We start from the raw sequence: 25613 nt of genomic DNA on the forward strand, positions 1-25613 counted from the left end.
GCCATTGGCATATGGTAACTACTTACTAATTTGAACTCTTATTACCTTATTCCCAGATCCAGATACTAAGCTATACAGATGGTTCCTTCCAAATAACTTTTACATTAGTCTTTGCTTTCTATTAGTAATAGCAATATAGGAGCCTGGGTTTTTTTTATCCTTCCCCCAGATTATTCCTATAAACTCTTTTTTTTTTAAAGATTTTATTTATTTATTTGACAGAGATAGAGACAGCCAGTGAGAGAGGGAACACAAGCAGGGGGAGTGGGAGAGGAAGAAGCAGGCTCCCAGCAGAGGAGCCTTGATGTGGGGCTCGATCCCAGAATGCCGGGATCACGCCCTGAGCTGAAGGCAGACGCTTAACGACTGAGCCACCCAGGCGCCCCATTCCTATAAACTCTTAATGATTTTCCTACAGACAGTCTTTTATTCCAATCTCTTTGTTAGTCAAAACAGATGAGATTGTGCTGTTGTGAAAAACAACCCTAAGCTCCTAGTGGCATTAACCAACACAAGTTATTTCTTCCCAATGTAGTCATTCAGGGACCTAGTCTGATAGTGGCCCTGTCTTCCACAGTTTCAGGGAGGATAGAGAAGTTGGAGCTTATTGCCATCAATTAAATGCTTCCACCCAGAAGCACCATGATTCATTTCCACTAACATTACACTTGTCAAAACAAGCCAGAAGATCACTTCTAGCCTCAACGGGATAAGAAAAGATAACCTTACCTTCACCTGCAAGGAGGAGAACAGATTATTGTAAACAGCCTAATGACTCCCTCCACTGTTACATAATCTTCCTTATTTATCATTTGTATGTTATTCTCTAGCTCCATCAGCTTCAGTGATTCTTTTTACAGGAATCCACATAGCAATGTGAGTCTAATCTGCTTTCCTGGACTTAACCTCTGCTACTCTTAGCCTATAATATCTTCCACTTTGGCCAAACTGCACTACTTATCCTAAAAACGTGGCATGTTCTTTCTTACCTCTGCATTTAATGCATATATTCTCTTCTCTTTAACAGTTTTCTTTCTCTGTACATGTGATCATCTTTCCCATTATTCAAGACCCAGGTTCACAAAACTTTCCAGATCTCTGATTTTTAATGGTCTCTCTAGTGAAATCTCGTACTACTGTGAGATTTTTCTCTGATATTTATAACATTTTTTAAACTAATTTGTATAAGCATTTCTCCTCTTATTTGCATTCTTATGCTCTATGCTCCTTAAATCATGACTGTGCCTCATTCATTGTTTGCATTCACCACCGGGCCAGCCCTACTCTAGCCTAAATGGAGCCTTAGCACCAATAAGAAAAAGGTGTTCCCCTGGGTAGATTATTAGAAACAGACACTTGTTTTGAACAGACCGCTTAGAGAAAATTTTCCCTTTGTGTGCAGAATTAAAAGTTCTCTTCCTGTCAGTTTTGGCCCCATTGAGCACGAGCATGGAGCTCAGACACTCTTTCAGCCCCTTTCCTTTACGACTTAACACCAAGTAGGTGTAACACAGTAGATATTTGCTAATGGAATCAATTAATTAGTGACAAGAATGTTTGCTGTAGTGTAAATTAGCAGAAATCCAGAAATGTGTGCAGACCTAAAAATTCAAGGAGAAAAAGAAACAAGATATAAATTATCACTGAGGATCATTATAAAGAGGAAGCTGAGATCCGAGAAGAGATGTAGTTTTCATATGTGTTATAATGAAAACATTTTAAAATCATAATTCTTGTATAAAGTGTCTTCATAAATTGTTCTCTTAAATCAATAGTGAAAGCAAGTGGCATGATGGAAATATGTATACTCTAAGTATAGTTTTTCTGTTTAACTTTTTAAGGAAGGCAGAACACAGCTAATACAATAAAAGATATTGAAAAGTGATCATATAAGGACGGGCAAAATAAATTATTAGAAACCATGATCACTAAGTGACAGAGAGAAACATAGACTTAGGATTTATAAAGTATTAAGTTTAAATTTTTTTCTTAAACTAAGTTTCTTCATACTCGAAGTGGTGGTGGTAGGGATATGTTAGTCAGCAATTTGGTGGAGAACATTAGAAACTGTGAAGAATTAATATATAGGTAGACTTAAGAGTTTAAATAAATTTATGAATGTTCAGTTAGTAAATGAATATTCCTAATACCTTTGATGATCTAGCCTTCATAAATTTATCGCTATTTAAAGAAGATAGTCATGTTCTCTCCAAAATGGCCTTTAATGGTATATTTAGAGATAAAATATTGGTCTGGATCCAGGTCTCTTGGTGCCACCACCTGTGCAGTTTATGTCCTCACAGACTTAGGGTCACTCTGATGTAATATTTGAATAGGCAGTTCAATAAGGGTAAGTAGGACAGGACATACATTGATCCCATCACATCCAGGCCCTCTTCTCTCCTGACCTCATCTTTTGTCAGTATCCCCACCTTCACCTCATTCAATTAACACTGGTTTCATAAGTTCCCTCCAACAACCAAGCTTGTTTTGGCCTCAGGATATTTGCACTTGCTGCCCTCTCAGCTGCCCTTCTTAGCATGACTGGCTTCATCATTCAGGACTCAGCTCAGTTATCTCCTCTCCAGAGACGCCTTCCTTGACCACACTATTTAAGGTTGTCTTTCCCCGAAACTTTCCAGTCCCCATTATAATTTTATTCTACCTTATTTTCTTCAGATCACATATCACAATCTGAAATTGGCCTTTATTTACTTGTTTATTGTCTTTCTCCATGACAATTTGAATGAAAGCTCCATGAAAACAGGGGCATTATCTGTTCTCCTCTGCTGTACTTCTGACTCCAAGATATACCACATAGTAGGTACAAAATAAATATCTTTTAAATGAATGATCAAATCCTAGAAATAGTGACATGTTAAAAAGGATCAAACCTCAAACTAAGAAATAAATCTTTTTTTTTCTTAAAGAATTTTTGTTTTGTTCTTCAGAAATTTTTAATGTAGTAGAACTTTAGGCATTACCAAGACGTTGGGAGGGGAATTTTGGAGCTTACGGGCCTTCCTGGTGCTCCCTAAACTATTCTAAGTAAGTAGCGATCTGCTCTGTTGACACTGAGGCACTGCTTCCTTCCCTGAGACCCAAGACTTGAACCTTAAAGACAGCTCTGTGACTAATGGCTCTTGTCAAGGCAGATATTTTTAGCTAAAAATACTTCATTAATTAGCTAAATATTCCTCCCTAACTCTGGATATCAACTTTGTGGCACAACACACATCCCCTCTAATACATTTAGATACTATACTAATAGATTATGGTATATTAATTGAATGCATTTATATATAGTACTGCAATAATACTAAAAATACTGAGTTTTAAATTTGTGTCATTTCCAGTTAGTATAGGAAACTCAGTTTTTACATACTCCTCAAAGAGAGATTTTTTTTTGAATTGTTAACTTAATTAAGGTTTCTTGACATTAGAGTTGGTCATTGGAATTTCAATTATAAATGAAGACCATGTCGTTATGCAGCCATATTTGCATTTCTCATGCTGATATTTGCCAGTAAATTAATTAAAAGAAACTATGTCATATCATGTTTTTATCTTTATATTTGTGGAGATAGATGTTAAATAAACAGTGGTTGAATAAATGATTACTACTTTCCTAGCCTAAAATTATAGTGAAAGTGTATTTCATTTAAGTGAAGTAAAGCTTATTAAATCGTAAATTAGGGTAATAATACTTTCAAGTTCCACATTTTAGGAAAGCCGTAGTATTTAATATAGAGAAAATTTTTAATTGAGAGAAATTAAGACAGAAGCAGAATTTGTTACTCCTCTTTCCCGCACCCAAGGAACATGCCAGAATTCAAGAAATGACACTTTATAATCCAGACATCTGCCCAACAACTGGCAGCTAGTGCAATCAAGTATGAGTTATCACTGTGAGAGGTATGTGGTTAGCCTTGGGCACCTGCTTCCAGAAACAGAACAATGGGAAGGAAAAGAAATTAAACCTTTCAAGATGCCATAATGTTTGAGAGCTTGGCCAGTCTCACTGGGTGCTTTTCTCCCATTCTACCAATATTATATTTTCTTCTACCTTTTGAGCCCTGTAGGCCCTCTCTAGCACCACTTCCTAGCCCCAGATGTTATAAATACTTCCACTCCTGGAATTATCTCTGCCTACTTCCTATCCAGAAGTGTCTATTCTGTGCCTGATACGCCATTCTCACACTCCACTGTATCAGCTGCTGGGCCCTCTGTAGCTCGGGCCACAACGTTCTGAATCACCCCAGTCTCTAACACTTTGGCTAACTAAGTCCCTCCTAACCACCTTCCCAGCTCTCAATATGATGAATATTTGTTTTGACATGACTATATATTTCATTTACGATGCTATTCCTGTGCCCATATTCTCACACACTCAGAATTTGTCTTGGTCCTCTGTTTGCTATTTATTAAATTTAAGCCAAATGGCTTAGCTCGATTCATTCAAACTATTAATTAACACATTTGGCCCCATGGCCTATAAACTTCATTTAATTTAATCACATACCACTATAACCCTTGATATGGTATTGAAGTCTTTGAGGAATATCTACAAACATTTCACTTGCCTTTCATTACCTTTCTCCTAATGATTGACAATACTAAATTTGCCTTTTAAAAATCTTTCGGGATACAGTTTCACCGTTTATAATTATGTCATGAAACAGATCACTCGCATGGGCAATTTCACATACTTTGCTGTGAGAATACTAAATGTATTAAGTTTTTCATCGTGTTTCTAAAGTCGCAAATTAGAAAACATGTATAAAACAATATTTAGAAACGTAGAAATGGCTGCATCTCTTTCTAGAACTGATCATCCTATGTCAACACCCAATATTATTGTGTGGTAATCTCTTAGGATTAGCTTGAAAGCCATGCTATACTTTTAGCCCACGGAATGAACTATGTGGTGTGAATAACTTGACCTATCTAAAAGAAAAAGGTATGTTAATCCTTGATTGCTCTTTTCATTTGTTTTATCTTTTTTTTCTTATTGTTATGTATGTTGGGGGAGAAGTAGAAAAAAAAAAGAACATTTCTAAAAACCGTAATTACCAACCAGAGAAAATTAAAATTACTTTTAGTGTGCTGTTCACAGTATATCCTTCTAGATCTTTTGCTGTGTACATTTATACTCTTTCCCTGTAAGAACATAAACATTATCAACATATAATTGTATTTTTCATATTGTGTTTATTTGCCTCTTGTGCAGGGAAATGGTAGATTATCTCACAAAATTGGGCTTCCCCAACTACCTAGTTTTGCAAGAATAGATAGATAGATGATAGATAGATAGATAGATAGATAGATAAAAAGAATGAAAGAATGGATAGCCTCCAGGGTTTGAATTTATCTCTGTCCCCTAGCAGTGAGGTAAATCCATATTTGGTACGAGAGCCAGCCAAAGCTAGGCTGCAAATATCGGCTTCATCTCCCCCCGCCAATATCAAGAACATATATCAATAAATACTTATCTACAACATCATTTTCAAAGGCACATTCTATTTTATTGGTGAACATAACTTATTTTAACACCCTCAACTATTGGACAGTTGCGAGGTTTTCCCTTGTGTGTATGAATGAGTGTGTTGTTATTATAATCAATTCTGTGGTAAATTGCTAAATCTGTACATATTGCTAAGTTTTCCTTTAGGATATATCTAAAAGTAGAATCGATAGGTTAAAAAGCTAGGCTGGGTTTTTTATACACACACACACACACACACACACACACACATATATATATATATACACACAGTATGTATATTTTATTGTATCTTGCTTAATTTTGACTAAGTTCTTTATGACTTGTAATATCCAACCATGAAAATTAAAATGCAAAAATCATAAGGTGCATTATGCAATATTTTGTGAGTATGTCTTTTTCTTCCTTGGATGGGAGTAGCTTAAGTGGCTCTTTCAGAAAAGCACCCACTTGAGAGAAAGATGCCTGCATGACAGGAGTACTAGGTTACTCTGACATGTTATATGGAGCATGTTATTATTTTGAAAGCCTTCGTTTCAGCTAAGCTTTAACTTTTCTAGGCTTTTCTGATGACAGCATACAATGAAAATTGTATGTTGCATTTCTGTGTTTATTTGCCTAGTATCCATAGAATAAGAAATATCATAGGGCAGCAAAGCATCTCATAGTTAAAGGGGACCTTACAGATACTCCAGTTTAAGATGTTTAATGGATGCTCAGTGGACAATGGTGGAGACGGTGGTAGTGGTGATAATAAGGAGAAGAAGGGGAGACTAATTTTTGGAGTTCTTATACGTCTGGCATTCCGCTTAGTGTTTTACTTACATTTTCTCATTTATTAAGTGAGAAAATTAAGTTTCAGAAAAGGCTAACAACTCCCCAAATGAGTCAGTCAGCCAAAGATCGAACTGGGATTTCCTGACTCTCAGTGCCGTCTGCTGTCCACGATGTAATGCTGGCTCTTTAAAGAGATGGTAGACATTTTAATTTCAAACGTTTGTAAGTTGATAATTATAAATATCCTTTCTGTTGATGCTGGGAAGTATTTATGCGACACATGTTGAAGGGCTTCACCCCTATTCTATCTGTTGCCCATATTCCTTAATAAAACTTGTTATGATTTCAGTTTATTAAATTTTTACCTTAGATATATTATCTCTATTCTTTAAAATAAGAAGGGAAAATAGAATAGTCTCATGTTAGGAATGAGGAATCTAGGGTTCAGAGTAGAGCAATTAACTCTTACAAAGAATTCGGTTAAGTAACAGCAAAACTGGGAGTCGAGCCCATATCTGTTTGCCTCCAAAATTCTTTCTGCTTTATTCTGTTGTTGTTTATTAAAGAATAGCAAAATCAAACAAGCTTGAAAATGATTGATTTGGGGTACTGTAGAAGTATATACACTGTTCTCTTTTTTGGCCTATTTTTGCCTCATTTCTTCTTAAAGTAATGTGGGGGTAAAATCGTACAGTTTACTTTTTTTGTTCTTTTTAGATTTTTTTTTTTTAATTTCTTAGAGAGCGTGAGAGAGACAAGCAGGGGGAACAGCAGAGGGAGAGAGAGAAGCAGGCACCCCGCTGAGCAGGGAGCCCAATGCAGGGCTCAATCCCAGGACACTGAGATTATGACCTGAGCCAAAGGCAAATGCTTAACTGACTGAGCCACTTAGGCATCCCTGGTTTACTATATTTTTAAAACAATTTTAGGGGCAGTCGTTAAGCGTCTGCCTTCGGCCCAGGGTGTGATCCCAGGGTCCTGGGATGGAGCCCCACATCGGGCTCCTCCACTGGGAGCCTGCTTCTTCCTCTCCCACTCCCCCTGCTTGTGTTCCCTCTCTCTCTGGCTGTTTCTCTCTCTCTGTCAAATAAATAAGTAAAATCTTAAAAAAAAAAAAAAAAAAACAGCAATTTTATGCTAGGCCTTTCCCCTCTGAAATACTTGGAGAAAATGTACATAAAATTAACATGTGGTCCTGGCCTTTGATTTTACTCTAAGATGGAGTAAAAAAAAATTTTTTTAGGAAGACCAAGAAATGATATTAGAAATAAGAGCTTACCTCAATAGGTCAGTTTTCTAATTCTCATTCTTTAAATGACATATGAAGATATTTCTAGGGCTCCTGGGTGGCTCAGTCGGTTAAGCTTCTGCAGACGCTCAGGTATTGATCTCAGGGTTCTGAGATCGAGCCTCACATCAGGGCTCCCTGCTGAGCAGGGAGTCTGCTTCTGCCTCTGCCTCACCTCTCTGCCCAGGCTCTCCCTCTCTCTCAAATAAATAAATAAATAAAATATTTTTTTAAAAAGGTATTTCTAATGTTTCTTGATTTTTTTCCCTTTTCTTTTGCTTCTATAATTATGTGTCATTCACTCCTATTATCAAAACCGAATTAAAGAAGAAATTATGACTCTAATCCTGAGTCAAAATGATACGTAAGTCTTCCCATTCCTGCAACACAGGCCACATCCTTCACACTCTCTCAGGGTTTGAGGGCCAGCTAGGTAGCCTGCTTCCAGATTCTTCAGCCCCCATACTACTTCCTACCATACTCCAGTGATCACAGAAAAATCAAGGGTCCTGTCTTTAATCATTCCCGTTGGCAATGTTAGCCTACTGACTACCACCAACGGGAGTAACCAGTAATCACTGCTAACATGGCCGATGGGAGTAATCAGCTAATCAGTAATCGTCATCAGTAATCAGTAATCGTTAATCAGCTCACATGCTTCATTGAGACATTGATTGCTTTCTGACCATATTGCCTAGAAAACTGATAATGAGTTTTCCTTCTTTCAAATGAATGTAGGAGGGAAATCTTCCTTTTCTTTATTTTTAGAATACAGACATCAATAAATATGAAATTATGTTAAGTGAAATAACTTATTTTTAAATCAAAACTAATGAAACATCAATCTCTGTTAGAAAATTTAACCATTATTAGATAAGTCTTATGAGACAAAGAAAACTTATGTTGAAGGGCCACTCAGCTGTAGATGCTGTCATTTTTGCTATTTTTAAAGAATTGTCCCGCTCACGTACTTTCTTGTTGAAGGCAATAGGAAAGCAAGCTGGAGAAGAATGCTTTTGGAAACGTCCTTTTTGTACAGCTGCTTCAAGCATATCTGCCCTTGCAGGACAGTATATTATCTTAAGCCCACTGATTTCTTGTGAATATTTTTTTCCCCTCTGTGGCCGTGCAAACTGGTGCCTTCTCTGACGCGGAAGTGAAATCATGAGTATGAGTTATCATAGTTGAGTGAGGTTGACCCTGAATCACGAAGCCCATTCAAGACCATGGTATTGAAAATTTTTAAACCCTAAAAATAGGTCCCATAAATGATATCATTTAATCATACTCCAGATGTTTCATCTAAAACACATTTTTCTGTCTTTTCCTTTTCACTCTTGTCCTCCCTTTTAACGCTCCATCGGCCTACAGTGTCTTTACATCCAAAATGCAAAGCAGACAAATGGGCATCTCAGGGAAGAACATGACCAAAAGCACCAGCATCAGTGGCGACATGTGCTCGCTGGAGAAGACCGACGGCAGCCAGTCCGACACCGCGGTGGGTGCCCTGGGCACCGGCGGCAAAAAGCGGCGCTCTAGCATTGGGGCCAAAATGGTAGCTATTGTTGGCCTCTCCCGGAAAAGTCGCAGTGCTTCCCAGCTCAGCCAAACGGGTAGGCACTTTTATGTTCCTTTTCACTTCGTATTTGAGTTGTCATTAAAATACGTATTCTTTTCTCTTGCTCATTTTATTGCAGTAATTAGTGGAAGATGACATGTTCCAGAGAGATAGGGGCCTTTTAAACCGCTTAACCTTTCGGAAAATAAGACAATAACTTTGTTTTTCAGTGACAAATGAGCCTGCTTTGAAGGGAACCCTGGCCCCGGCTCTCCAGAGGCATGTCAGGTCTCTCCTCCTCAGGGAGGAGTCCAGCTGTGGGAGCCCGATTGCCAGTGGCTGATCCTTTGTAAAGATTTTCTGATCTGTGAGATATTTGCTTTCTTTAGGTTCCTCAAGAGGGAACCAGCCAAATTAATTTTCATTCTCAGCAAGTTACCGTGATGAAGATGACACTTCATATTTTGTGAGAATAATAGAGTTCTTTTATTGCTGACAGCCTAACTTCTTTTTCAGTTTGTAAGCAACATTTACCAGTAGTATCCATTTTCTTACTGCAGTTTTTATTTTCCTATGAAAACTTCAAGCAGCAATATTCTCCAGCAGCAGGGATGGAGGAATTTTCTGCTGATAGTGAAGATATTCAAAGCTTTGCTACTTTAAAATTCAGTTTCTAAAACACATCTGCAAAAATAAATTAGATACAGCACTCCTACTCCTACTCAGAAAAGCCACAGTTAGCAATTAAGAAATTTGTGAGTCAAAGCAATGTCTTTTCAAATGGTTGTTGATAATTAAACATTAAATCCCTGGTATCTTGGAAATAATAACATATCTTCTACTTAACAAACAAACAAAAGCATATAATATGGTGTTTCTTTTACAGCAGATAAATTATAGGCAAATGGATGAAATCTCATTTATGTTTGAATTACTAGGGTTCTTATATACAGAAATCAGGACAAAAATCTGCAACACAAAAGAATTTGAGGATACATTAATTCCTGGACCCGACTAATCTTGATTTTCTGTAACTATAACAGCAATTCTGGAATTTGAGCCTTATATAGTAATGTACTGAAATAGTTACTTGATGGTTTTCCTTATATCGTGGTTGTAACTTACTATGTTCAATGTGACTATTGATAGGAATTTTTCATTTGGTGTTTTAAAATGTTATTTTACATTTTAATATACAAATAAAAATTTAATTTATGGACAGAGAACATATTTCAGTGATTTTTAAAATTGCTAATATTTGTACTTAATTAGCTATGTTATATGATAGATGTTGGCCTTTTGAAATTGAGGGCTTTTTTATATTTCTCTAGCAGTTAGAACTTTGTTGCATATTTCATTAAAACTTACAAACATCTGTAAGCCAAAAACTGTTCTAAAAATAAAGCCTATAAATTAAAAAGTACAGAATTTAAACCTAAAACAGTCGTAAGTTTATATAAGTTAGAGAATATGCAGTGTTCAACTAAATAATTATTTCCACTTGTTTAGGGTTTTTTTGATAAATATTGAGCACCTACTATGTGTCAGGCACATGGAGAACAAAGATGGTATTTATCATTGTAGAAATAAATATCACTGTAACCAGAATGGATTTTCAGACAAGACTGGTTAATTGCCTTCTGAAGAGTAGCATAGTGGAATCTTTCTAAAGAATAGTGAAATTATTCTGAATGATATCATAGCAATCATATGTAAACAATAACTGGCAAAATGGAAACCATTTGTAAAGGTATGTTGTTGACCAGTACACATGGCAGCTAAGTCATATCTGTCTTCTGCCATGCTACTTTGTGTGCTCTTTTGCGTGTTAACTGGAAACTCTCCTTTAAAGTCACCATTTCTAAAGATTAAATTTGACTTGCTCAGCATTATAACTTAGCAGAAAACACATAGAAATAACAAGGAAACTTGGATTCTATTGCTTACTCTGAGTTATATAAGATAATCAAATATGACCTCTTTAAAAACTTACCAACTTATCTGAGTCATAGAATGTTCATCTGACAAATCTAACAAGGCTTTTATAAAGATAATATTTTAAAATTTATAAGAATATGCTTTGAAAACTTAAAATCATTTTGTAGATGTAAGATATCAAAGCCAATTCAGCCTCACAGGGGAATCAAGAGCTCTATTGTAGATGTGTTGATTTTGAGATACCTGTTTAGACATATAAGTGCAGTTGTTTACATGGTTAATTGGATATGAGTCCAGAGCCTAGTAGGTCAAGAGTAAGGATGTAAGTTGGGAGTGATCAGCAGGTAGTATTGAAAGCCACTGCACTAGATAAGATGACTTAAGGTAACTTGAATCAAGAAGGAAACTAGAGTGAGCTCTGTGATACTCCAACATTGGAAATCAGAAGAGAATTCATCAAAGAAGACTTAAGAAAAGCAGCCATTAGAAAGAGAGAGAGAGAGAAGAGAAGGAAGGAATATGATATCTTATTGCCAGCTGGAGGAAATATTTTAAGAAAGATTATCAGTGTGTCAAGTGCTTCTGATAAGTAAGATGGAAGGTCAAGTAAGATGGGAGTCTGAGAATTGACCTTGGATTTGGCAAGATGGGGAATTTGGTAAGCCTTGACATCAAACCCTTGCACTGGTAGACAAAGCCTAATTGGAGCAGGTCAAAGAAAATGGGAGGTTAAGGTAGAGTCAGTGAGAATAATATCAAGAATAAAAATAAGAACACCTAATACTTATTGAGCACTTTTATGTGCTGGCACTATTCTAAGCACTTTACATGTAAATCATTTAAACCTCACAATAATGTTTGAAGCAGGAATTAATTGCTACTGTCCTCATTTTACAGATGAGAAAACCAAAGTGAGCAGAGGGGAATAACTTTCCCAAGTTTACCCAAGTAGTAAGGGTAGAAGCTGGGGTTTAGATCCAGGCAGTATGAATCTGGAGACTTTACTCTTGTTCTAGTATAGTCTAGATCAGTCTAGATCAGCACTGTCCAATACAACTTTTGGCAATATGGGCAATTTTCTGTATCTGTGCTATCTAACACGATATGGTAGCACTAGCCACACATGGCTATTGAGCATTTGAAATGTAGCTACTGTGACTGAGAAACTATTTTTCATTTTTATACATTTTCATTTAATTAAATGTAGATAGGCACATGTGACTAGTGACTATTGAGTTGGACAGTACAGATAGAAACAGCTCTTTCTAGGATTTTTGATAAAAAAAAGAAGTATGGAAATAGGACTGTAGCTTGGGGGAAATGAAGTCAAAGAAGAGTTTTTCTATTTTAATGAAAGACAGGATCCTTGTGGGAACAACTGAGTAGATGAAAGATGTTGGATTCAGAGCTTAAGTGGAGATCACCTGTTATGGTCTGTGGTCACTCAGGAATCTATGCTCTCTTCTTCTCTTCTTGTAGTAATTTCTAAGCTTACATAGGACTTTAATTATAACACTTAATAACTGTTATAATTTATTTATTTGTCTATTTCCTGGCTAGCCTGTTTTTCATATTTCATGTGTCTTTCTCTGAGTCTGGTATAGTTTCAAATATAGTGATCGTTAATGAAAGGCTCGTGTACTTCTTGGGATGTATGATTCTGTTCTCTGGGGAAATGGAAAGAAACTGATAGCATTTATTTTTATTTTTTAACCTAAAAGACAAAGAAGAAATAAGCATTGCTAATATTGAGTACATACTTCCTCCTTGCATTCTTGGTCAGTCCAGATGGAGGATGGTCAGTGTCGCATGCCTTTCTGGAGATGTTAGTTTGGTGAACCACCAGAAAGTGGGCACGTGGCTTAAGAAGATCACTGCCATGAAACTGTGGGTTGAGTGTAATACTAATATTGCAATGGTCCAAACATGGTAGACCTGAAACTTCTATTCCTACTTCAGCTTTTCATCAACCACTGATGAAGTAGATACAGTGACACTCTAAGATGACAAGAAACTCACTGAAAAACTCTAAGTTATTGGGAGGATTTATAAAATATAGATTTGCATCCACTATTCTTAACAATGAACCCCTTACCCTATATGTATACTTTATTTGGTCTACAGTATGTCTTTGTGAAGTTTCTTTTTCAACTACGACAGCATTCGAAGTGAGCGTGAGGAAAGTGCATTTGGAAGCAGACCTTGAAGTTGCTGGATTTATTAGCAGCATAATGCTAATATCTATTACAGGTAAACCTTGAAAACATGCTGCAAAAGAACTTTATTGGGCAAAAATATCAGTCCAATGCCGTTAATCCTAGTGGGCCAGTGGCCTTCCCTGGGGCCAGTCAGGGTTGGAGGTGGTTTTCATCTTCTGGCTTTACCCTCTTCTGGGAGCTTGGAGCACTCTCTCGATTCAGCCAGCACGTGGCAACTTCTTATGGGCAAAAATTGAAAATAATAAAGTCACTTGTATTCCCTTGGCTCAGTCACAGAGCTGATGCTGGAAAATGGTAGGCTGAGGAATGGAGTCTAGGAAGTGCTCAGGACAAAGAAGAGGCAAATTTGGTGAGGGTATCAATAGTTTTGAAAATTATAATGCACATCACTTCAGACATTTTTCCTGAGAACATAAAGTCTCACTTCATCATTAGAAATAATGGTTTGCAAATATTTGTTGCACTTTAATCTTTGAAAATATTTGTGTTTTATGTGTTATAAATGTATTATAGAATATGTGTATTACTTACAAATAATTTTTTACTGAAATGGAGATGATATTATAAAAGATTTAAAACAACTGGTCTAGTATAAATAATTCAAAAAGGTTTAAAACCACAGTGCTAGTATGTTGCAGTTCTAAGTGAGTGCTGACTCCACAGGTCTGTTAACAGAACTTTGTAATTGTGAAGAATAATAGAGATGTTAAATAGTAGTAGTGCCTTTTCACACTATTAGACATCTCAAACTAACACTACAGGATATAACATGTTAAGGATTCTCACTAAGAATGTGCATTTAACCCCAAGTGAAGGTTTGTTTCTCACTTTTGAAATAATGTTTTAGCAGTTATAGTACAATCAGCCATAATTAATTAAAAGTATTGAGAGTTGTGCCACTATTTATTCTTTGGTACTAAGTTCAAGGGGTTTAAATAAATATAATAGATGAGGTAGACAAAATATTTTGTGTAGGGGCGCCTGGGTGGCGCAGTCGTTAAGCGTCTGCCTTCAGCTCAGGGCGTGATCCTAGCGTTCTGGGATCGAGCCCTGCATCAGGCTTCTCCACTAGGAGCCTGCTTCTTCCTCTCCCACTCCTCCTGCTTGTGTTCCCTCTCTTGCTGGCTGTCTCTTTCCGTCAAAATAAATAAATAAAATCTTCAAAAAAATATTTTGTGTAGGTGAAAGCTATTATAAGCATATTATAAATTGTGGTAAAGTATTTCTATAGCAAGCTGGGATGAGGAAGTAGCTAAGAAAGATAGCTTTACTGTTAATGGAAATTAATTTAACATTTCTTAGATTTGGATCGAATTTTTATCATTAGTTCTAAAAAGAAAACTCTTTATTTTTTAAAATTGTTTATATTTTTTAAAATATACATAACATAAAATTTACTACCCTAACCATTTTCAAATGTACAGGGCAGTGACAGTAAGTACCTTCACATTATTGTACAACTGTCCATCCATCTCCAGAAGGCTTTTCATCTTGCAAAGTGAAACTCTGTACCCATCAAACAGCTCCCCATTTGCCCTTTCCTCCAGCTTCTGACCATTCTATTTTCTGTCTCTGAATCCGACTACTCTGGGTGCCTGATATAAATGGAATCATATAGTATTTGTCCTTTTGTGACTTAGTTATCTCACTTGCCATGATGTCCTTAAGATTCATTCATGCTGTAAGCATGTGTCAGAATTTCTTTCCTTTTTAAGGCTGAATAATATTTCATGGTATGGCTATACCACATTTTGTTTATCTGTTCATCTGCCACTGGACATTTGGGTTGTTTCCACCTTTTAGCCATTGTGAGTAATACTGCTATGAAGCACATGTGTGTAAAAAGATCTCTTCAAGATCCTGCTTTCAGTCCTTTGGGGCATATACCCACAGTGGAACTGCTGGGTCATATGGTAATTCTATTTTTAATTTTTTGAGGAACTGCCATTCTGTTTTCATAGCAGCTGCACCATTTGACATTCCTACCAGCAGTATAGAGAGTTCGCCTTCTCTACATCCTTGCCAACACTTGCTCTTTTTTGATGATAGCCATTCTGGTGGGTGGGAGGTGGCTTCACTGTAGTTTAGATTTGCATTTCCCTAGTGATTAGTGATGTTGAGCATCTTTTCATGTGCTTAATGGCCATTTGTGTATCTTCTTTGGAGAAATGTTTATTCAAGTCTTTTGAAGTCCATTTCCTAATTGGTTTATTTTGTTGTTGTTGTTGAGTTGAAAAAAACTTTTTTTATAATAAAACATATAAGCCTCTTTTTCAGATTCTTTTTTTTTTTTTTTAAGATTTTTTTATTTATTTATTTGACAGAGATAGACAGCCATTGAGAGAGGGAACACAAGCAGGGGGAGTGGGAGAGGAAGAAGCAGGCTTCCAGCAGAGGAGCCTGATGTGGGGCTCGATCCCACAACGCCGGGATCACACCCTGAGCCGAAGGCAGACGCTTAACTGCTGTGCCACCCAGGCGCCCCTCTTTTTCAGATTCTTAAGTGTTATCTCTGTATTAATAACGTGTTGTATTGTTATTATTATTTATTTGTACTTCTCTGAATGCCATTAGGCCTATGAATTCCTTGAGGGGGGGAACTATAGCTCATGCATTTTAATATCTCTGGTACCTACAGTAATAGGTGATGTTTACTAAATACTCAGCATTTGTTAGAATGAACGAATGCATAATTCATCTTTGTTATAGGCAAGGTAACTTAAAACTGTGTTCCTCAGGATGTTAAACTGGTACAGTGAGGGGTGTCTGGGTGGCTCAGTCGGTTAAGCATCTGCCTTCAGCTCAGGTCATGATCCCAGAGTCCTGGGATCGAGCCCCACATCAGGCTCCCTGCTCAGTGGGGAGCCTGCTTCTCCCTCTCCCGCTTCCCCTGCTTGTGCTTGCTCACTTTCTCTTTCTTTGTCAAATAAATAAATAAAATCTTTAAAAAAAATAGAATAAGCTGGTACAGTCAGGTTTTAAAGGCTATAAATGATCACATAAATATATTTCAGATATTTCTTAACATCTCATATTCTAGCATTTTGTTATTATTTATAGAAAGGATAACTAGAACTCTTGAAAGCTATTGTTAAGGAACTATCCATTTACATCTACAAAAGCAAATTGTCTTAAATTATCCTTTCCCAAAACTAGAGATTACAGTCATAATCAAATTATTAAAATTTTCTAATGAATTCTTATGGTATTTTAATCATTTCCCTAAAGTACAAACATCACCATTCATTTATTCATCTCACAAAATAAACATTTTTTATCAATTACACTATTTTCAAGGAAGGCATTTTGGTAGGCACTATGGAAGGCAAAACTTGACGAAACATAGTCCCTACTCTCGTAGCTTTTATACTGAAGGATTTTAAAATCTACTAGAAGAAATGAGTTTTAGGCTGGAGGAAATATAAAACAAGGTGGAACATGACGAGGACAAGCAAGAGAAACAAAGAATATCCTATAAGGAAATGTAGCAGAGTGGAGAAAACAGGGGCGCCTGGGTGGCACAGTGGTTGAGCGTCTGCCTTCGGCTCAGGGCGTGATCCCGGCGTTATGGGATCGAGCCCCACATCAGGCTCCTCTGCTGCAAGTCTGCTTCTTCCTCTCCCACTCCTCCTGCTTGTGTTCCTCTCTCGCTGGCTGTCTCTATCTCTGTCGAATAAATAAATAAATAAAATCTTTAAAAAAAAAAAAAAGAGTGGAGAAAACAGATTTGAGAGTTTTAGAGTTCAAATCCCTCCTCTGCTATATGGGCAAGTTGCCTAATCTCTCTAAACCTCCCTTCCCTCAGCTGTAAAAATAATGGACTCTATCTTCCTACCTCATGAGGTTGTTATAAGCACCATGAAAGCACTTAAAACAGTGTCCAACAGACATGTACTAAGTTCTTTCTAAATGGCAGCTACTATTGTTAATATAATTACTAACATCAATTTAGATATTAGTATTATTATATTGCTGTTAGTGTAACCATGGAAATGATCACTTCCAACCCTCATGGCAAGGTAACAGTTGATCTAAGCCTTAAAATTATGGATAATGTTTAAACTGTGAAGATGCTGATGATGTCAGGAATGGACGTTTCAGACATGGGCAATCATAGACCCAGAGACACAGAAATGCTGTTTATGTAGGAGCAGAGCAGAGAGTTTTTGACACAGAGCGGGAGGTGAGTCTGGCCATGGAGGTTGGAGCCAGATAAGAAATAACTCAATGTAAGACCAGGGAGTTAGAGCCATGGAATTGGCAGTAGGAAGTTCTGCAGGATTTGGAATATGGTCATGACAATTTGAGCTAGAAAGGTGTTATTGGTAATAAAGTCTAGAGATCAAGAATAGGAGATGAATTCAGTAGACAGTTTAGAGCAGAGGTGATGAGGGCCTAATCAATGGTCTGTTAAGTTTTCTCTTGCTGCCGTAACAAATTACCACACACTTAGCAACTTAGTGCTGATTTACCATTCTGTCAGAAACTTGGATGAGATTGGCTGGTTTCTCTGTTCTGTGTCTTACAAGACCAAAACCAAAGTGTCATCAAGGCTGGGCTTTTATCTGAAGGCTGAAGGGAAGACTCCATTTCCAAGTTCATTCTGGTTTTAATACGTTGCCTTCATAGGACTGAGGTCCCTTCTTTGATGCACGACCCTGTCATCTTCAAGCTAACAGTGGTGTGTTGAATATTTCTTGTGTTTCTCATCTCTCCAAGTACCCATTTTGCTGCATTTCTTTCACCGTCCAGCTAGAGAAAGTTCTCTGCTTTTAATGGCTCATATAATTAGATTGGGCCAACTGAGATGATCCAGAATCATATATCCCTGTTTTAAGGTCCTCAACCTTAATTACATCTGCAAAGTACCTTTTACCATGTAATGTAATATATTTTGAGATATCAGAAAATGGTGTATGGACGTCTTTGGGGACCATTATGCCTACCACAAATGATAATAGTAGAAGGAGATGGAAAGGATGGGGAGATTCAAAAAATATTGTAGATACATTTCATAAAAATTATAATTTACATCCATCCTATTATATGCTTCCTAGGAATATAGCAAAATAGACATAAATGTTAATCTTCACAGTTTATAGTATCAGACCAGAGTGCAAACCAGTGATTAAGAATTAAAGCTTTTTAAAATATAAAATTCAGAAAATAACTTACCGTTAATAAAGACATCATTAACAATAGCATGAATTTGTTCATTTTAACTTTCACAACCTTAGATATATGCATTATCATTCCCATTTTACAGGTCAGAAAACTGAGACTCAAAAGTTTCGTAGTAGACAGATCCACTCCAAAGCTAGTACTCTTTATGTAACCTCACTGTTGCTAAAAGTATGTTTTTATAATTCATTCTTTTCACATCATTAGGGGGGAAAACTTTCTCTTCAAAATCAAAATTCTCAGGGTACTACTTTTAATTTACTATACGTTTTATTTAATTTAATTGGACATAATTTTAAGATGTGACTAGCTGAAGGCATTGTATAGGCTAATAATCAGTAAAGGCCTAGTAAATATAAATGATGAAACCATAAAGAGTTTAATTGTAAGCTGAGAAGTACATACTAAGGAAAAGCAGTCTTTTAATTTCATTAAAAATAAATGTTTTAAGGTTTTTGTGCATGAGAGCATAAACAGAAATGGCATTTTCAGGTAAAGGCCATTTTTAAATGAAATTCCCATACACTCTGTATAGATATATGGAGCTACTAGGTTTGTTTTGTTTTTTTTTGAAGTGAGTTCTATTCATTTTACCTACTAGGAAAATTTCCAGAGATAGTTGCAGGCATTTGTTGGAAATTTAATAGAGCCCTAGATAAACAGAGTAAAATTCTACTAGGAGTAATGTCAGCTCATTTTCCCAACTTACAGAAAAATGTAGGAGTGTTGCCTCATTGTCCCCTTGGGTTTTGAAAGCTATTTTGTATTGCAGACTTTGTGAAATGAAAAACACTGAGGAAGAATCCATCTTTTCTCTCTGCTGCTGCTCTAGATGGAAAAATCCTTCTTTTTATTATAAGATTTTTTTCTAAACTGATGCTCTTACTCCCTACCTTAGAACATGTTAACATTATATTGTTATTCAATAAATGTTTATTGAATTTCTACTCCATGGCTGTCAGCATGGTATGTAGTAAATGGGATCCTCTTTGTATGGTATTTATGTTCCAGTGGGAGAGACAGGCCTTCACAAAAACATAAAGTAGTAATTTGTCAAAATTCCAAAGCTTGCCTTGGTGGAGAAGTACTAAGTGGCGTGAAAAGTATATCACAGCAGGTAACGAACCTAGTCTGGCTCATCATTCTGTCCATCCCAGCTCTTACCAAATACTTCCCACATAGAGTTTCAGTAAATGGTGGTTGAATGGTATAAAATGTTGCACATTAATGGTGGGAAATGTCACACTGCCCTTCTGTCTTTGTGTTCGGTTTGTTTGGCAATCTCCCCATTTGTGAGCATGGTCCACAAATCTCCCCAGGGGGTCAGAGTGTGTGTGTGTGTGTGTGTGTGTGTGTGTGTGTGTGTTTTCTGTTAAAAACAACTGAAAGCCAAATGACCAAGAAAAAAGATTTGAAAACCGTGTAGGTTCTGAATTTGTATACCATGTATGCCGTGAGGGAGAGAAACAATAGATTCTGGCTTAACGTAGAAGTGTGCTTCATGTTGAATTTGTGGGGAAATGGGTCTAGTATACTCTAGGCAGTAAAGTTGTGCATTGACAGAAAAATGTAATTTCTGTAGCTTTTAGTCCAAAGAGTGGGGTTTTTTTGTTTGTTTGTTTCATTTTGTTTTTCTCCTGGTATCTGAGGATTCATTATGTTTTACTGGAAGCTTCATAATCGCTTAGAAAATGAGGGTGGGACAAGAGCTGATGAAGTCTGAGATGAGGTGGGGACATATTCTGAGGAGGAAGTTGATAGTAAGGCAGCATGTAATGCAGAAACAGAAAGGTAAAGACACAGAAATAATCACAGAAAACCACAGAGAACCCCCAGGGAGGCTGTGCTCATAACTGAGACATTTCTACACCCTCCAACCAAAACCTTCTTTCAAAGGAAATACAGTGGCCAGAGGTGGGAAGTCAGTGGCCATCAGCCTCTTCTCATATGCTCTCCAGTCCCATTGACATTTGAAATATCTCAATTGCTTGTCCCCTTTTGTTTTTTTCCTCCTTCTGCCAGCAGTCATTTTATCCTGGAATTAGAGATATCTCTGTCAGAGGGAAGATGGATGACCAAGGTTTCTGACTTGCTGTCAGCCAGACTGAGTTTTTCCTCATTTAACCAGTCAGTTGTGAAATTGTCTTAATGGAAATGACAGTTGGGTAGAGTTCCACTTCAGTATGTTGAAAGACATTTCTTAAAAAAAAAAAAAAAAACAGACTACTTAAGAATCTGTGTTTTTTTGACTTATTTGGAAAGTTTTTCCCCTCAAAATTAGGACAGTAAGATAAGAATAGTTTTAGAGGCGCCTGGGTGGCTCAGTTGGTTAAGCATACGACCCTTGATTTCAGCTCAGGTCATCTCAGGGTCATGAAATGGAGCTTCTCACGCAGGGCTCCATGCTCTGCAGGGAGTCTGCTTGAGATTCTGTCCCTCTCCCAGCTTGTGTGCTGCCCCCAAATAAATAAATAAATCTTAAAAAAGTAGTTTTACACAAATGAAAATACCTGTGCTTTGCAAACAAAATAGTAGATGTAACTAATAAGAAAGATGCATACCATATAACTAAATACATACTACTCTATGATTGAAAGTCCATTTCTTATTTCTAACCAAAATGGAAAACTGAAATTATTTCCTTCCTCGAGGAAGTATAATACTTCTCCCTTCCAAATCATATAGCACTGTGGACAATTTGAAAGCTATACAGGGTCCTCTTTTGAATTGTGTTATAGAATTTAATCCCACTTACTGTCAAATCTTTTTTGTTTTATATTTTATAGTGATGAAGACTAAGTGGTTCACATTCTTTGAATATTCAAATGATCTTTCATATACTTAGATATGAATTAACCTGCTTTTCTGAGTTGTACATTCTCAGCTTCAATAAAACTTCCTTACAGGTTTTGCATATTGGATTATTCCTCTTTTTAATCCTTTCAATCATATTTAGTATTCCCTGGATGTGTATTTATTTTACATTTATCTTAATGTGTAGAAACTTACACTGGAAAAAATATAAAGATGTCATATAAAGATACTTATTTTTTTCTGACCTTTTCATGGAGTATTTGTGTGTATCAGTAAAATCTTATGTCTCTTTGCTTCATTTTGAATAAGAGAACTAGGTAAGGGGAGCCTGAGTGGCTCAGTCAGTTAAGTGGCTGACTCTTGATTTCTGCTCAGGTCATGATCTCAGGGTCCTGGTATCAAGCCCTGCTGTCAGTGGGGAGTCTGCTTGAGGATTCTCTCTGTCCCTTTCCTTCTGCCCCTCCCCCTGCTTGTGCTCACTCTCTCTTTCTCTCTCTCTCTAAAATAAATAAATCTAAAATAATTAAAAAAAAAGAAAGAAAGGGAGATCTAGGTACAGTCAGTTAGTTTTAATCTGCTTTATCTTCTTGGTCTTTTATTGTTGCTCGTTCTTCCTTTATGTGTTCTTGGTGTAATTTGCTTTTTGTTCTTAAAATAGTACCCATTGAATCTCAGTCTACTTCCAATGAGACATTTTAATATAGTATGATCAGTTAAAATTCCATTGTACTTAAATATTGCTTAAAATTTTAAATAGACTATCAAACTAGCACTGAGTACTTTTTTAAAAATTATAAATTTAAGATACTCAGTCAATATGATTAATTATGGTTCCAATAAAGAAAATGTGTTGTGCAGGCACTATGAACTATTGAAAAATTATACAAATCATAGACCCAGTCTCAAAAAGCTTAAGATCTATTAGAGCAGATATGTTAGATAGTACATCAGAAGCACACGGTGCTGTAAGATTTCAGAAATGTCCTTCTGACCAGAGTGGGATTTTGAATGGCTTCTTGGGAGACTTGTGATTCAAGCCAGAATTTGAAGACTTGGTAGCATTTCAATGAAATCAAAGAGGCGTACATGTCAAGCGTAGGGAACTTTAGTACTATAGGATGAGTTCAGGAAAACAAAGTATGAATCAAAGAAAGGTCAGTGATCTAATTTGACTGAAGAATTGTTTTCAAAACTTTTTTCTAAGCAATTTGGAACCCTTTTAAAAAATATGTGGAAGATCAGACAGTACAATCTCTAAGTGTATTCGGGAAGGAGTATGGCATGCTGAAGGAACTAAGCTATGTCCTTGTGCCTGAAGCATAGAGAAGAACAGATAGACTTGAGATATAAAGCTGGAGAGTTGGTCTGAGGACAGATGATGGAATCTCAAAAGTTATGTCCAGGAAATTGGATTTTATCCTAAAATTATTGACAGCCATGCCAAAGGGAGAAAGATTAGAGGCAGGAAGAACCTGCTAGAGCTTTGTGGTGATCTTTCAAAGGAGAATAGTAGTGGTCTGGACTACCAGGTAGTAATGGGGAGGAAGAGATAAGGCTGGATCTGATAGGACTAGATAGTTGGTAAGAGGGGAAGGGGAGAGAGGAATCAAAGTTAATTTCTGAAAGCCTGGCTTGGGTAACTGGGTAAAGTGTTTTGCTATTTACCGAGATGGGGAACCAGATGAGGAGCCATGAGAACCGCAGGATGACTTTGATGAATACAAGTATGTATTAGTACTTACTATGTGCAGGTACTATGACAAGTTCTGTATATGCGTTGTCTTCGGTGCATTATCTATTAATCATCTTCAGTGCACTGACTAATTTAATTCTTATTAAATATTAGCTTTTAAGATGTGAAGAAGGCCAGGTCATCAGGGCTTAAGGAGGACATAAATCGTAGAAGTTGGAGGTACCAACCAGAGACGCAAAGGACAAAAAACTCTAGTTCAGAGGCTGGAAACCTATGAACCACAGACCAAATGCAGAGGGTGCTGGGGTTTTTTTGATAAATATATTTTTTATTGGATAAAGTTTTATTGAAACACAAGCAAGTTCATTTGTTTATGTTTTGTCTGTGGTTGCTTTTGTGCTACAGTGGCTCAGCTGAGAGGTTGCCAGAAAAAACCTTATGACCTACAAAGCCTAATGTATGCACCATCTGGCCCTTTACATACAAACTTTGCCAAGCCCTATTCAAGCTTGATTCAGGTGGGGATCCAAACCCGATTTTACCCTCCAAGATAAGAAAAATCTTTCTGTTTTGAACATAACGGGAGGGAAGTAATTGAAGATCCGAGAGAGGAAATGACTAAGTATAAAAATAGACACCCAAATATTTTATTGGATAATTTTTAAATCTCAAAAGATTAAATGTCACTTAGTCCAGCCAGCTTGTTATCTCATGCTTAATTTTCAATTCTTTCTAATCTCCAAAAGGAGTTCTCTACTCTAGCTACACTGATTGCACCAAGATTATCTAGTGAAGAATTAAACAGCTGCACTGTTGTGAGGGACTGGGGTTTTCGACCAAAATAGCCTTGAAATTTTATCAGTGTTCATACGTGTGCTCTCTAGCACATTTATTGTGCTCTGTGTAAAATGACAACTGTCCTGTTTACCACCTCTGCTTTGAGGTTCACTGAACAATGCTTGCTGTCACTTTTGATTTTTTTTTTCTTTTTGATTAATATGATGTAACCGTTTAAGTTTGTAAAGCAGGTGTAACAAACTTAATATCCATATGTTAAGAGAAAAATTCTTTGAAGTCAGTGTTCATGATCATTTTTTCCACTTTATCCAGAATGCTTTTGGAAGACCTGTTTCTTATCCTGTAACCAGGGTTTTGGATTGTCTTTGAGATTTTAGCCATCTTTGAGAAAAATGATGTGGTCCCAGTGGTGAGACCATGCTTCCTCCAGATATGTATGGTTTGGACAGTGCTGTTCATTGTGGATAATTTTAGATTAATGTTGAATGCTACTATTTATTTTAATGAATATCAGGTAATGTTAGTGAAGTAATAATCAAGGTTTTTTTATGGATTTAGTCACAAGAGTTTCTATAGTGTTACAAACAAAACTATTTTAGATAAAACGAAAAAAGTACAAACTATTGCTTTCTTAAGATGTTTACTACTGTAGCTTTTCTGATTTTTTAAATTGGATCTGATTCTAGGACTTAAGAGTCTCATCGAAAGAACATGTTATGCACCTGAAACTAATATAACACTGGATGGTAACTGGAATTAAAATTAAAAGGTTTTTTTTTTTTTAAAGAAGAACATTGTAGCCATGATTAAAAATTGGAAAAAAGGAATAGAATAAGTCAAACTTAAACCAGGCTCTTGGGCTAAGTTCCCTGAAATCCTTTTGTGGGGAGGAAGGTTAAGTGGCAAGTTGAGAGTTTCTGGGCTTAGAAAGGCACATAGGACTAAAAAATATATATATATATTTTCTTGATATCTTTTTATTTACTGTCATATTCATTGAGGAGAAAGTGCTTTTTTTCCCCTTTAGCCAAATGAGATAGACAGGAGTTGCAACAAGAGAGTAATGGACAGTTCCCGGAGCACCTACCATTTTATTAACTCTCCAATCCCCATCTTTGCTCTTTGAAGAAGGAATTATTATCCCTACTCTTCATTTTTTTTAATAAGGAAACTGAAAGAAATAATAGAAAGAAGGGTAATGGGGGAAGAGGAAGGAGAGAAGACAATAAATGCTTTGAGCAAGTCCTATTCAAAATTGTGAAGCAGGTGAATTGCCTCCAGTAGTCTCCACTTTGTGCTCCCTTTCTTTCTATTGCTGAACCTCCTTGAGTATTTTCAGGTTCTTTCACCCTTTTCTGTTCTCAGGAAATAATTATTTAACTCATTCCTATTAAGATAAAGAGTAGTTGGAAATACTTAGATACCCTCTACATGTGTTTGTATCTTCAGAATTGGAAAGTCTTACACCCCAGTGGTAAAGCTACAAAGGTGGGATTTTAAGCATCAGTAAGTACAGAGTAAAGTTGGGCGAGGCAAACAGTCTTCTTCTATTTCCAGTATCATTCCCATAAGGATTTTATGATCTCTTTTCCATACCCAAGAGCACTTTTGAAGGGCTGCCATTTTTGTTAAGTTAAAAGATGCATTGTTTGCTAAAATATCATTGTTTTAACATAATGACTGTTGAGTAACTTTTTAAGTTGTGGAACAAACACAGAGACTTCTTTCTTCACAAGAACCAAGCCAAGCTGCCTGCTCCACTTTATTCTAGGACAGGCATAAAATCTGGAGCTGTATTCCAAAACCAGCCCAGCTTCTCGGGACAGCAAGTTTATTCTGTCTTT

The 25613-nt window shown here is 36.6% G+C and overlaps 1 protein-coding gene across 49 annotated transcripts in view; it reads left to right on the forward strand.

Annotated features, from left to right (window-relative positions):
- RIMS2 (regulating synaptic membrane exocytosis 2) overlaps window positions 1-25613 on the forward strand; it is a 611447-nt gene that overhangs the window by 518875 nt on the left and 66959 nt on the right. For 32 of the 49 annotated variants that reach the window (XM_034668422.1, XM_034668421.1, XM_034668424.1 and 29 more), the window contains one exon: window positions 8940-9181. The exons of the other annotated variants lie outside the window; for them this stretch is intronic. In XM_034668422.1, the coding sequence (XP_034524313.1) occupies window positions 8940-9181 (242 nt within the window). The remainder of the gene's footprint in view (window positions 1-8939; window positions 9182-25613) is intronic. 49 annotated transcript variants of the gene reach the window in all.

This window comes from Ailuropoda melanoleuca, chromosome 9 (genome assembly GCF_002007445.2).
Source record: "Ailuropoda melanoleuca isolate Jingjing chromosome 9, ASM200744v2, whole genome shotgun sequence".
Classification (NCBI taxonomy): domain Eukaryota; kingdom Metazoa; phylum Chordata; class Mammalia; order Carnivora; family Ursidae; genus Ailuropoda; species Ailuropoda melanoleuca.